Here is a 15,061-nt window from a genome sequence, read left to right as displayed (position 1 = left end):
TGCAGTGATAGGGAAAATGCTTCACCAGAGGGTGTACCATAACATCTCTGAACAGGCTGATTAGACAATACCTGAATGTGAACCCCTGCATTCCTTTATAGCATTTTAAGAAGCAATAAAACGGCGATTATGGCACAGTAGGAACATCCAAACTTCTGAACCACGGTTCAGGTTCTGCCTGCTCCAGGGATGTATTATAAATTGTCTGAACAAGTTGATGAGAAAATATCTCTAAGGTCAATAGGTAGGGAGCAGCTTTGACAGTGGGTGGGGTGGGGTGAGGTGTACAATTGAGGAGGTCTGTAAAAAAGAAAATGCATATGCCTTGGTGTCAATCTCAGCAACTGACTTGGATGCTATTAGCATAGGAGTGTTATTTCTTCCAATATAATTTTCAAGTTGCATTGAGTTTTAAGTCAATTTTAAGATTAATTTATGATATTTCAACTTGGACCCTAACCCTATTTTTATGTCACAACTTTTATTTTGCTGTTTGAGGAATGGTTGAAAAAAACAAAATATAATCCATGATTTTTACTGCTTGCTTTTCTGTGAATTCTTCATTCTGACTGCATTGATCAATCTCCTTGATTACATCACTATTGTTGGATGCTTTAGATCTCCAGTAGATGGCACCAGATTTAAAGTCCTGTTGGAAGAGAAGTAATCAATACACCAGAGTCTGCTAAATCTTTCTGGTAACATTTTCAGACCCAGGGGAAAATACTCTCTCTCCATCACCAACTTCATTATTTGAGCCAAATATTTGTGTAAACTCTTGTCAAGACAGTTCCACCAACAGGGGCTGAAATTCTGCAGTGGTTTCCCTAGCCCAAGGCTAGAGAGTGTTGAAATTTCATCCCCCTAACTTTATTTTGTGTTTATTCCTCTTGAATATTTTCATGTATTAATGTGAAACTAAGGCTGGAGAGTATGAGTTTATGATAGGTGAACTAGGTAAAAGAAAATTATGCCTTTCTCTACACAAGTGTCAACGAACATTTATCTGATTCAAACTTTTTTTAATGCTATACATGCTGTCTGTTCTACTTTCTGATACAATTAGTGTTATGAAACAGACACTGACCTAGTTTGATATATTTTATGGTACTATCATTTCTAATGTGAACCATTAGTTGCTTCATCTAAATATCTGCAGAACATCTGAATTATTCTAAGAATTATTATTTCTTATTCATTTCTTATGTGTTCTGTTATTTTACTTAATACAGTATAAAGAAGTCAGAACATGGAGAACCAAGGCACTCCAAGCTAGTTGTTGAAGAATGGTCTGTGAGCAATCAACCACTTTCCATTGATGTTGTGAAAGGACTGTTAGACAAGGTACTCTCTCTTGATGTGTACTAAGTCAATCTTCTGAATCACTGTCAGATTTGAGAAAAGGCAAAAACATGCTTTTTCAGTGAATAAGGCCTTCTAATCTTCGATGTGTGCAGTGGATTCATGTCTCATATTATGGCCAGAAATATATGCACTGCATACGTATCAGTAACCAGTAGAGCTAAAGAGAAATAATTTTCAAGGTTGTGACCAGAGTGGATCTGTTTCACGTGTGTTAATAATTCTTGACATCATTTGTTTAGGAACCAGTATGAGGAAATTGTATTTTTTGTGTATGCGTAATGTTTACTAGAGTCAGTTTCCAAAATACTGTCTAAATTCCAATGGAGGTAGCTTCTGGCAAAAGATGTGTCTACCTTTAACCCCCAAAACTAATCAATTCCCACCGCCTTGTCTTTGTTGTCATATGTGTCCTTTAGGAAATCAAAGAGCCACAGAAAACAATTTTGTGCCAAAGAAAAAGATTAATCAAGATGTAGTTCATACCATATTTCTACAAACATTGCTGTTATCTTAGGGATGTATCAGAAGAGGGTTCCTTAAGACAGAAGTGATTCATTAAGGAACTGTTGAAGACCCCTTTCCTGAAGATGTGCTTCATACAGTTCCGTTAGTGTGCTGTTCAGCACAATAGGAAAATAGAGCCCTTGTGGGAAATTCCATAACAATGACCTGTTACTTCTACTTATTGCCCTCTTCCCACAACAGCAACCTGCTGCATATACTTCCTAAACAGCTGCCCAACAGCTTTTCTTTCAAATGAGAATGTTTATTTGTTTTCAAATAAGCAGCAGTGCAGTTTTTACTTCTGTGTTCTTGAATTTTAGGTGAATGATTTAACCAAGAAAGGAATGAAGTTTGTAGGATTTTTAAATCCACTCAGTACCCAGTCAAAGGCCTGCAATGGTACAAAATTATCAAGAGAACTAGTTGCAGATTTGGGACAGGATGTTGACTTTAAATTGCCAGATCAACGAAAGCAAAATCCTGATAACCATATAAAATGCAGTGAGGAGATTTTTAACAAAAAGCCAATGGAATTTGCAATGGAAAAAGAACATTCTTGCAATAAAGTCACTGATGTTTTAGAGAATGGGCCAGCTCCAGAGAAGGATCTTTTGCATGGAAGAGAGAAAAGGATTGGAAATGAAACCTGTCCTTGCAGTCAACCAAAGGAAGGTTTGTCTTATTAATATTTTTTTGAAAATCATTACTTAACTATTCTTGATTGTATTGTTTATTTGTAGGGTTACATGTTTACATGTAGAAAGTTCTATCTTTACTCCAATTTCACAACAATGAAAAATCATTCGTAATGCATGTCCATGAACAATGGAAACAATAAAAAGCTGCTTTTGATCTATAGGTTTTTATATAAGTTCCTGTCTTGCTAAATTAAAGAAGAGGATTTAATTTGGGTGCATGTTATTCATGGTACAGACTAGATTATGGTATATAATGATTGAATCTGATCCTGTGGGAACCCTTTTAAAATCACAGAAGTGTTACGATGCAGAAGGAGGCTGTTCAATGCATTATGCCTGAACTGACTCATCAAGTGAGGAAGAGTCACTGGACCTGAAACGTTAACTGTGATTTCTCTTCACAGATGCTGCCAGACTTGCTGAGCTTTTCCAACAACTTCTGTTTTTGTTTCTGATTTACAGAATCCACAGTTCTTTCAGTTTTCATTAAATGAGCATCATTTGTGTTGATTGCATAATTTTTCCCATTGAGTTGTACATTATTTTTATCCAAATAATCACCTAATGCCCTCTTGAATGCCTCAGTTGAACCAGTCTCCACTCCACTTCCAGGCAGTGTATTCCTTACCCTCACTACTTGCCAAGTGAAAACATTTTTACTCATTCCACCCTTCTTTGCAGTTCACTTTAAATCTGGCATTTGTGTGGTGCGAATGCTACTTATCATTTGTCATCCCAAGCCTGGATATTGTCCAGATCCTGTTGCATTTGAACATGGACTGCTTCAATATCTGAGGAGTCACAAAATGTGCTGAACTTTGTGCGATCATCAGTGAAACTCCCCACTTCTGATCTTATGATAGAGGAAAGGTCATTAATGAAGCAGCTGAAGATTGTTGGGCCAATGGCACCACCCTGAGAAACTCCTGCGATTTCCTGGAGCTGAGATGACAGACCTCCAACAACCATCTTTGTTTGTCTAAGGTATGACTCTAGTTTGCCCCTTGATTCCCAGTGATTCCAATTTTGCCTGGACTCCTTGACTCCGATTAATGACTTTATTTACTCTGCAAGGATAAGTGCCACCATCTTCTCTTGACCAGGTATGTGCCGGGTATCCAGTGGAGAGTTTGTCAATGGTGGTCAGGCATTAGAAAATGAAAGGTGAGTTACTCATCACAGAATTTCTTGCCTCTGATCTGCTCTTCTAGCCATAATATTTATATGACTGATCCAGTTCAGATTCTGGTCAGTGGTACCACATTCTAATCCCCTGGCCAAAATGTTGACAATGGAGCAGTTCAGCAGTGGTAATGCCACTGAATGTCAAGAGACAATGATTATTGCGTGGCACATGTGGTATGAATGATACTTGTTATTTATCAGCCTTGTTATCCATGTCTTGCTGCATATGGATATGGACTGCTTCAGTATCTGAGGAGTCATGATGGTGCTGAACATTGTGCAGTCACTATCAAGCAAGGTGATTGAAGCAGCTAAAGATTGGTGAACCTGCAACACTAACTGTAGGAACTCCTGCAATATTAGATATGAGTGCAACCACTAGAGAGCATTTCCTCTGATTTCCATTGATCCAGTTTTAAACGGTCACCTTGAAGCCATGCTTAAGTGCTATCTTGAAATCAAGTGCAGTCACTCTCACCCTCTTCAGCTCATTTGACCACATTTGGACCAAAGCTCTAATGACGTAAGGAGTCGAGTGGCTGTGGCAGAACCCAAACTCAGCATCTTTGAACACTTTATTCATTCACAACTACTGCTGGAAAGCACTGTCAATGATACCCGTTCATCATTTTGATTGTTAATAGGCTGATAGGGTTATAATTAATCAGATTAGATTTGTCCCTTTTTTTGGAAAGGACATGCCTCAGAATGTTTCCACATAGCCAGATTGATGCCAATTTTGTAGTTTGGCTAGGAGAATAGCTACTTCTGAAGCACATGTCTATAGAACTATTGCTGGATTATGGTCAGGGCTGTTAGCCTTTGTAGTAGCCAAGTGTCTTCAGCCTTTTTTTGATAACGCATGAAGTGAATTGGTTGAAGACTAGTACGTATGATACTGGAGACCTAAGGAGGATGAGATGGATCATCCACTCAGCACTTCTGCCTGAAGATGAATGCAAATGCTTCAGCTATATCTTTTGCACAGATGTGCTGGACTCTACCATCATTGAGGATGAGGATACTGTGGAGCCTCCATCTCCCATTTAGCTGTTTTAATAGTCCCATTTATAGAAAAAAAACAACTGCTAGTTTACTTACATGTATCATTTTTGTCCATGTTGCTTTTTTATTTAACTCACTTTTCTGGGATGTGTGCGTTGCTGGCTGCCCAGCGTTTTTGTCCGTCTCTAGTTGCCCTTGAGAAGGTTGTGATGAGCTGCATTCTTGCACTGCTGCAGTGCGCAGCTGTGGGTTGGCCCATAAAGAGAGGGAATTCCAGGATTTTGACCAGGTATCAGTGAAGGAACAGCAATATGTTTCCATGTCAGGATAGTGAATGGCTTGGAGGGGAACTTGCAGGTGGTGGTGCTCCCATATCTGCTGACTTTGTCCTTCTAGATGGAAGTTGTCATGGGTTTGGAAGGTGCTGCCTAAGGATATTTAGTGAATTTCTGCAGTGTATCTTATAGATAATACACACTGTCACTACTGGGCTTCAGTAGTGGAGGGAATGGATCCTTTTGGATGTAGTACCAATAAAGTGTGTTGCTTTGTCCTGGATGATGTCATCCCCACTTCTGACCTGATGATGGAAGGTCATTGATGAAGCAACAGTAGATGGTTCGGCCTAGGACACTACCCTGAGGAATTCCTGCTGAGATGTCCTGGAGCTGAGATGACTGACCTCCAACAACCACGACCATCTTCTGATGTGTCAGGAATGACTCCAGCCAGGATGAGTTTGCACCCTGATTCCCATCGTTTTGCTCGGGCTCCTTGATGCCATAATCGGTTGAATGCAATCTAGATATTAAAGGCTGTCACTCTCACCTGACCTCTGGAATTCAGTTCTTTTGTCCATGTTTGAACCAAGGTTGTAATGAGGTCAGGAACTGAGTGGTCCTTGCAGAACCCAAACTGGACATCACTGAACAGGTTATTGATAAACAGGTGCTGCTTGTTAGCACTGTTGATGACATCTGCCATCATTTTACTGATGACCAAGAGAAGACTGATGGGGCAGTAATTGGCCAGATTGAATTTGTCCTGCTTTTTGGGTACAGGACACACTTGGGCAATTTTACACAGTGTCAGTTAGATGCCATGTTGTAACTGTACTGGAATAGCTTGGCTAGAAGAATGGCAAGTTCTGGAGCACAAGTCTTCAGTACTATTAACGAATGTTGTCAGGGCCCATGACCTTTACTGTTCCAAGTGTCTCTAACCGTTTCTTGATGTCACATGGAGTGAATCGAATTGGCTGAAAGCTGGTATCTGTAATGCTGGGGACCACTGGAGATTGATCATGCACTCAGCACTTCTGACTGAAGATTGCTGCGAATACTTTTGCATTGACATGTTTGGCTCTTCCATCAGTGAAGATGGGGATATTTGTGGAGCCTCCTTCTCCAGATAGTTGTTTAATCGTCCACCACCATTCTTGAGTGGATGTGGCAGGATTACAGAGCTTAGATCTGATCCATTGGTTGTGAGATTGCTTAGCTCTGTCTATCATTTGCTGCTTATGCTGTTTGGCATGCAAGATTGGTAAGGACACGGTCATGTATGTTTTTCACATTCCGTTCCCTCATCACCTGCTGCAGACCCAATCTAGCAGCTCTGCTGTGTAGCAGAATCCACTCCAAATCATACAATGTGCAAATTTAAGACTACTTGTTTTACAGATCATTCATGTAGCGATGCTATGGCTTTGAGAGATCTATTTTGATCCTTTTTATGAAGGTTGAGATACAGGTAAAGAGCAGTCTCCTCAAAGCCAGTAAAGTAAACAGCTTCTAAGAACTTGGTTTTTCTTAAAGTTGAAAAAATAGAAGCAGCCTGAATAAGTGGGGTCAAACTCCTAAAGAACCTGGATTTTTAATTGTGGCTTTCAGCAGTTGCTGAAGTCTTGAAGCTTGATGTGGAAGCTCTTAGTCCTCTCTGTGTTACAGCTAAAAGCTGCGGTTTTCTTCCTGCTGCTAGAATTGTATGTGAAACAATCTATTTTACTGAACTTGCCTTTACCAAAGATGTGTTTATGGGATGTTACTACATTGGAGCAGTTCATTAGTGGTAGTTAATATATATATATAAAATATATATAGATATAAAACTTCATTAAGCAATTCAATAGAGTTACAGTTAAGCCAATTCTTTTATTTTGTCTGTATTTTAACTGCTTTGTAAAAATAAAGTGTGTTTTGCTTAAAGTAGATTGACCATTCAAATTGCATCTGGAACATGCCTTACACTTACCTTAGCATAAGAAAAGTTAGGGTCTAGGCTATCTTCTTAATATATTTTATGGGGATTTGGTCTGGTCCATAACATTCACTTGAACGTTAAAACTTAAAAGTTTGGCTGTACCTTTAATGGACATGAGTTTGCTTATTTGTCAATCAGGTTTCCAAATGAAGCAAATTACAGTGCAGAAAACTCTCCCCAAGGTGACCTACAATACAGCTGTCACTTAGCCAACTGACTTCCTCTATTTTTAATTTTACTAAAATAGCCAGAATAGGAAAGTGTCATGCTTTGGAGCACTAATATCTTTGACTCTGGGTTCCACCAATTGAATAGTCCGTGCTAGTGAATCACTGATGGTGTGAAGCAAAGTTGTTCAGAGTCCTGTGGGAGAAAATGGGGAGTTATTCCTAGTTCAAACTTAAACTTTGCATTTTGTGTCAACTCAGGTCAGATGCAAGTAATCAGGATGTCTTCTGATGCTTTAGAACATTCACAGCATGGCAACTGATTTTATTTTTAGCATAACAAAAGTTGCAAAAAGAAACAAGAAGCTTGGGAAAATAATGCCTCATTCTCTATACATGCGTCTCCAATTCTGGGAAAAATGGGATCATTTCGGCCTAACTCAATCAGTGGAAAACTTAAATCAGCTTGGCACTGTATTCCTCCCAAAGCAGGGACGAAGTTTGCAGTTTTCCCTGGCCCCCACTAGGAATTCTATCAGTTTGCCAATCCAAACTTCAGGTACAGTCAGGTTGCAGAACAAGTGTTGATCCAGTGTTGTCAGCTTCTCAGGACCAAGTCAAGTATTTACTCTACATTGCTAAATTGCCTTTTACAAATATAGCTCTACATGGAGAATGTACTTGATCTGCTACCTTGCTACGTTCATTTTTTTGTGTGCCTTTTCCAGTGGTCTGACAATGTATTATTATCATTCTAGATTTCAAACTATTTGCTGTCTTCAATGTTTCTGATGAAGACTTCAGTGAACGGTCCTACCATGAAGGCAATGTATCACTCAGAGTAGCAAGGAAGGGCCAAACCATTTGTACCCTGGAAGCAGATTGGTTGGAAATCACAACATCTTATTATAAAAGTGGAATGTCATTGGTTGATTCATTCGTAGTTTGGGAAACAATGAAAGGTAAATATCATTTACAATTGTATTGTGTGATAAGTTATTGCAAGTACAGTTGAATGGTGACAATTGATTTTAATGCAATGGATAGCAAACTGCTGAATAAATTTAATACATTCCAAACAAAGGATCAAGATTATAAAGTGGTTGAGTGTGATCTCTTGTAGCTAAAGAACTTTGCAGGATGACAGGTGTTACTGGATGTCCAAAAACAAAGTGACAGAAGTGACAATGAATTTCAAAAATGTTTTGTACCTATCACTTAGAATTGGAGGCAATGATTCTAACTGGACTATTAGTAATCCTGATAGAATCCCAACCATCCTTGAGGGAACTGTCAGGTTTACAAGGATCTCACCCACCAGTTATAAAACCAACAGAAACCCTGGTCTATTTTTCTCTTATTTTTTACATAACATTAATGAATCATTATCCACATTGTGGAGAATTTTGGAATACTGTTCTTTTAAGACTTTTTTTCCCTTATGGACACACATTGCTAGACTTAACACAAGCCTGTTACAGCAGGAACCATGGTGGCTGAATCCAGTCAATCATGGGACAGGTCACTCGAGTGTCTCCCAACAGCGTCTCCCTCTATTAATTCGGGGAGAAGAAGAAGGGGGCTGATGTGGGATTGTTGGATGACAGAATCTGGCCGCCAAATAGGCTGATTATTGGCAAACATTATCCCTGAACCCACCACAATTTTTTTTTAAGATTAGATTCCCTACAATTGGTGGCTCAGGAATTTAATTGGGCTGCATGGAATTCTCAACCCTTTGAAGGCCACCCAAAAAACCCTTCTCGATCCCAATAAATATCACCAAATTTGAGAGTCTGAATACCAGAAACTTGGCTGTTGGTGCTACGTTCCCCTGTGAATCGATTACCCCCTGCATTTTCCAAAACAGCATACCTGTTTGAAATGGGGATAGTCAGAGGGAAATTGAGAAACAAATTTGAAAGGATATCTCAGCTATAGGGTGGTAATGGTAGGGGATTTTAACTTTGCAAACATAGACTGGGACTGCCATAGTGTTAAGGGCTTAGATGGAGAAGAATTTGTTAAGTGTGTACAAGAGAGTTTTCTGATTCAGTATGTGGATGCACCTACTAGAGAAGGTGCAAAACTTGACCTACTCTTGGGGAATAAAGCAGGGCAGGTGACTGAGGTGTCAATGGGGGCCAGTGACCATAATTCTATTAGATTTAAAATAGTGATGGAAAAGGATAGACCACATCTAAAAGTTCTAAATTGGAGAAAGGCCAATTTTGAAGGTATTAGGCAAGAACTTTCAAAAGCTGATTGGGCACAGATGTTCGCAGATAAAAGGACGGCTGGAAAATGGGAAGCCTTCAAAAATGAGATAACGAGAATCCAGCGACAGTATATTCCTGTTAGGGCGAAAGGAAAGGCTGTTAGGTATAGAGAATGCTGGATGTCTAAAGAAATTGAGTGTTTGGTTAAGAAAAAGAAGGAAGCATATGTCAGGTATAGACAGGATAGATCAAGTGAATCATTAGAAGGGTATAAAGGCAGTAGGAGTATGCTTAAGAGGGAAATCAGGAGAGCAAAAAGGGGACATGAGATAGCTTTGGCAAATAGAATTAAGGAGAATCCAGACGGTTTTTACAAATACATTAAGGACAAAAGGATAAGTAGGGAAAGAATAGGGCCCCTCAAAGATCAGCACGGCAGCTTTTGTGGAGCCGCAGAAAATGGGGGAGATACTAAACGAGTATTTTGCATCAGTATTTACTGTGGACAAGGTCAATGAAGATATAGACTGTAGGGAAATAGATGGTGACATCTTGAAAAATGTCCATATTACGGAGGAGGAAGTACTGGATGTCTTGAAACACATAAAGGTAGATAAACCCCCAGCACCTGATCAGGTGTACCCTACAACTCTGTGGGAAGCTAGGAAAGTGATTGCTGAGCCTCTTGCTGAGACATTTGTACCATCAATAATCACAGGTGAGGTGTCGGAAGACTGGAGGTTGGCTAATGCGGTGCCACTGTTCAAGAAGGGTGTAAGGACAACGCAGGGAACTATAGACCAGTGAGCCTGACGTCAGTGGTGGCAGGTTGTTGGAGGGAATCCTGAGGGACAGGATGTACATGTATTTGGAGAGGCAAGGACTGATAAGGGATAGGCAACATGGCTTTGTGTGTGGGAAATCATGTCTCACAAACTTGATTGAGCTTTTTTAAGAAGTAACAAAGAGGATTGATGAGGGCAGAGTTGTAAATGTGATCTATATGGACTTCAGTAAGGCGTTTGATAAGGTTAGCAAGGTTAGATCTCACGGATTACAGGGAGAACTCGCCATTTGGATACAGAACTGGCTCAAAGGTAGAAGACAGAGGGTGGTGGTGGAGGGTTGTTTTTCCGACTGGAGGCCTGTGACCAGTGGAGTGCCACAAGGATCAGTGCTGGGTCCACTACTTTTTGTCATTTATATAAATGATTTGGATGTGAGCATAAAAGGTACAGTTAATAAGTTTGCAGATCACACCAAAATTGGAGGTGTGGTGGACAACGAAGAGGGTTACATCAGATTACAACAGGATCTTGATCAGATGGGTCAATGGGCTAAGAAGTGGCAGATGGAGTTTAATTCAGATAAATGTGAGATGCTGCATTTTGGGAAAGCAAATTTTAGCAGGTCTTACCCACTTAATGATAAGGTCCTAGGGAGTATTGCTGAACAAAGAGAACTTGGAGTACAGGTTCATCGCTCCTTGAAAGTGGAGTCGCAGTTGGATAGGATAGTGAAGAAGGCGTTTGGTATGGTTTCCTTTATTGGTCAGAGTATTGAGTAGAGGAGTTGGGACGTCATGTTGCGGCTGTACAGGATATTGGTTAGACCACTGTTGGAATATTGGTGCAATTCTGGTCTCCTTCCTATCGGAAAGATGTTGTGAAACTTGAAAGGGTTCAGAAAAGATTTACAAGGATTTTGGAGGATTTGAGCTATGGGGGGAGGCTGAACAGGCTGGGACTGTTTTCCCTGGAGTGTCGGAGGCTGATGGGTGACCTTATAGAGGTTTACAAACTTATGAGAGGCATGTATAGGATAAATAGACAAAGTATTTTCCCTGGGGTGGGGGAGTCCAGAACTAGAGGACATAGGTTTAGGGTGAGAGGGGAAAGATATAAAAGAGACCTAATGGGCAACTTTTTCACGCAGGGGTTGGTACGGGTATGGAATGAGCTGCCAAAGGAAGTGGTGGATGCTGGTACAATTGCAACATTTAAAAGGCATTTGGATGGGTATATGAATAGGAAGAGTTTGGAAAGATATGGGCCAAGTGCTGGCAGGAGTGACTAGATTGGGTTGGGATATCTGGTTGGCATGGACAGGTTGGACCGAAGGGTCTGTTTCTGTGCTGTACATCTCTGTGACTCTATGACTGTATTCATCATTCTCATTTTTCTCATCATATGGCAGATAATGCAAGATTACAGTTGCCTTTCACGAGTAATTCAGTAATGCTTAAGTTAAACTACTTTAGCTTCAGAACTATGGCTGTTATAATCTAATGATGATTTTCATTTTTAGATATGAATCAAATGGTAATGGCATGATTCAATTATATACTCTCCAAGACCATTAAATTAGTTTGCCTTTGTTTATTGGTCCAGATTGGGGGATGTGTGATCAGTGTGCACCCGAACCAGAGGTCCAACTGTTAAAGGAAATGGGTCCTCTGCATTATTTTGTATGTTTCTGCCCCTGGACATATTGATTGATTAGACAACGTTAATGTCAAGTGTTTGACCCTCAAACAACAAATCAATCCCAAAGAAGATGATTCAAGTCATGGGACAGGAACACAATCATAACTTGTATCAGAGAAGTACTCCTACTAGCCTTGGAGGTAGAGGATGTTTGATAAATAAATGGTAATCATCTCCATGGAGCTAGGGCATGCTAAAGAGCCACGATTGGTCCAAGGCCAATTTGTTGCACGTTTACTTTCTAGTGGAATCCTCCAACAGAAATTTGGCCCAAATTTACATACTTAAATAAAATTGCTTCTCATCCAGATGACCAATGGGTGTACAGACTACATCAGTCTTAAATTGGTTTGCTTTTGCTAATTTTGTAGCTGAGGATTAGGCACAACACTTAATTTCCAGCACTTTAGTTCTTCCGATAAATGACTTTAATTGCCAATCTGAGAATCAACTGACATAATACTGCAGCAAAGCAAAGTTCTTTTCTTCTATAATTATTACATTTTGCCTAATGGTGTGTTTTCCCAGTGGATGTAAAGCTATTTTAAAATCTATTATTAACAAATATCCTCACCAGAAAATGATTTAACAAAGTATCAGTTTGCTCGATAGCCAGTATTTGAGTCAAATATTTTAGAACTTTGAAGTAAAGCCACAAGGAAGGTTTAACATTTTAACTCAATAATTTGGGACAGCTGCAAACAGGAACTTGCAGCCTGTTCATTTTAATTGGAAGTTGAACTTTGGATAAGCAATTAGAAATTCACTCCAAATATAAACCACATTATCCCCTCGGGCTATCTTGTGTTTAGACACTTAAAAATTAGTAAAGGCAGATATGCATATTGCCTGACTGAATTCAGTTTTGGCCTGACTGAATTCAGTTTTGGGCTTTTTCCATATTTGCAAATCCAGGGGCTAATTCCTGTTTTACTCTCTATCTTGGAAACTGGATAAAACTTGATTAACCAAATGTTATGTAAGTTCCAACTGCTTTTTTCCAGATCTTTTAAAGGGATCACTAGAGGCCACCAAAAGTTTCAGATTGTGCAGTCAAAAGAAGAATTTTGGCCAGTGCAACAGCATGAGTAGCCAGACACTCCAATTAAATGCCAAATGGAGGGAGTGGTGGGGGACTCCCACAGGATCGTCCCAGCACCATGGAGGACACTGGCTGAGTATAGAACTTGGTTTTCAGACAAAGACCAAAGGGGCCATTGGAGCCTCAGGTTCCTTGCCCATATGAAAGGGATAAAAAGCCACACCTCAAGACAACATCAATATTTAGGAGGTTTCCTTTTGATTTTAATAGTCCTATTAGCTTTGGGTCTCGTTTTTAGTTTTGTGATTTCACACATATTTTCTCCAATTTGAAGCTCATTCACAGTTCTTTAATCCACTCAGTAACACCCACTTCCCCCATTGGAGTTCCAGCTGTCAACAGCTGCAGATCTTTTGATTGGTCCTGCTTCCACAGAAAATCTGTCCACTATCCTTAATTGGACAGCAAATATGAAGGTAGCCAGTTAGCCAAGCTGAAACTGCTTTTTTTTCTGCAACTGGGTTCACTTTAGTGAGCATCTCAGTGACAGTAACATGTGTAGCTTTGAATAGGGCACTGGCAGTTAGGTGAGTAGGAACATTAGGGAGGAGAGGAAAAGATACTCTTTTGCACAGTTCTCATCACCACCCTGTACAATTGCAACAAAACTTTCCTGTTTGTGAATTCAATCTCCCAAGTAATAAAAACCAAAATTCCATTTGCCTTCTTACTTGCTGCACCTTCATGGTAACTTTTTTTATGTTTCATGCTCAAGAACACCCAAGTTCTTGAACACTGCACTTTTTTGAGTCTTTATTTAAATAACGGTCTGCCTTTTTGATTCATCCTACCAAAGTGCTTGATCTCTCACTTACCTACATTAAACTCCATGTGCCAAGTTTTTGCCCACTCATGCAATCTGTTTATATCGTCTTCCAGATTCCTTCTGCCATCACCACAACATGTGCTCTACCAATTTTTGTAGGTGAACAAATTACTGTCCCTTCCACTCCAAGTTATTAAAGTAGATTGTAAATAATTGAGGTGCTTAGATTGATCTTTGTGGCACTAACTATGTCTTTCTAACCTGAAAAAGACTCATTAATCTTGACATAATGTAGGAGCAAATTACTACCAAAGCTGGAACCTGTACTGAAAACAACAAATTCTGGAGATCACAGTATTTATTGTTTTCATCAATCTTGACTGTCTGTCAACCAATCCTCAGTCCATGTTAAGAGACTACTCACAATACCATGAGCTGCTATCTTGTGCAATAACCTTTTTATGTGACAACTTATCAAATGCTTTCTGGAAATCCAAATGCACTATATCTACAGGTTCCTCTTTATGACTGCTTATTATACCCTCAAACAATTCTAAAAAAGTTATCAAACATGATTTCCCTTTCACAGCACCACATTGACTCTGATTGTGTTATGGAATCCAAGGTTCAGATATTAATGTGGATAAGTGGGATCTGGTTCATGGGATACTGGTATCTATTCTGGGGAAAGTAGGATCTGTCCCATAGGCACTGTGCATACCTGAACCACGTGGGGATTGGTGTTCTCGTAAGCCATATAATTAGGGAAGTAGAGCAGAGGAGGTATGAAAACAAAATAGGGTAAGGGTTCAGATTTAGAATGGTAAGTATATAAAATGGTGTGGAAATTAAAAAGCAGAGATACGACGAGAAAAAGATGTCAATGAAATGTATGGCAACTATGTTTTGTAAAAATACAAGTGAAAATAAATTATTATTCTATTCTAAATGATTAACAGACAATGCAGGGAGGAATAGAGACCACATATCTAAACATAGACAGCAGATAAGACTACAGTTTACAAAAATAACACAAGGAATAAACCAATAACTCTATCTGAATACACATTGCTCTTAAATCAAAGTTGAATGAAAACACTAAAATCTGAACCATTTCTGCAGGATGACATGGGTAGGGATCTAAGTATTAAAACTCCTGTACCTTTTGAAAAAGACAAGACACTAGGAAAAGGAGGAGGGGTGTCTCTGTTAATTAATGGTGTATATTGCACTGACAAAGTTGACCTAGTTTTAGAAACCAGGGTATACAATTTGTTTAAGGAGAGATGAGAAATGATGAGG

The 15,061-nt window shown here is 39.5% G+C and overlaps 1 protein-coding gene across 2 annotated transcripts in view; it reads left to right on the top strand.

Annotated features, from left to right (window-relative positions):
• Window positions 1-15,061, top strand: part of rftn2 (raftlin family member 2) — a 72,428-nt gene that overhangs the window by 33,840 nt on the left and 23,527 nt on the right. For both annotated transcript variants that reach the window (XM_043692926.2, XM_087988691.1), the window contains 3 exons: window positions 1,233-1,344; window positions 2,190-2,541; window positions 7,945-8,148. In XM_043692926.2, coding sequence (XP_043548861.2) covers window positions 1,233-1,344; window positions 2,190-2,541; window positions 7,945-8,148 — 668 coding nt within the window. The remainder of the gene's footprint in view (window positions 1-1,232; window positions 1,345-2,189; window positions 2,542-7,944; window positions 8,149-15,061) is intronic.

Source organism: Chiloscyllium plagiosum, unplaced genomic scaffold (assembly GCF_037043375.1).
Source record: "Chiloscyllium plagiosum isolate Xiang-an unplaced genomic scaffold, Cpla_swu_hap1 HiC_scaffold_7, whole genome shotgun sequence".
Classification (NCBI taxonomy): Eukaryota; Metazoa; Chordata; class Chondrichthyes; order Orectolobiformes; family Hemiscylliidae; genus Chiloscyllium; species Chiloscyllium plagiosum.
The sequence above is the reverse complement of the archived record's forward strand: the minus strand, read 5'-3'. Positions and strand labels throughout refer to the sequence as shown.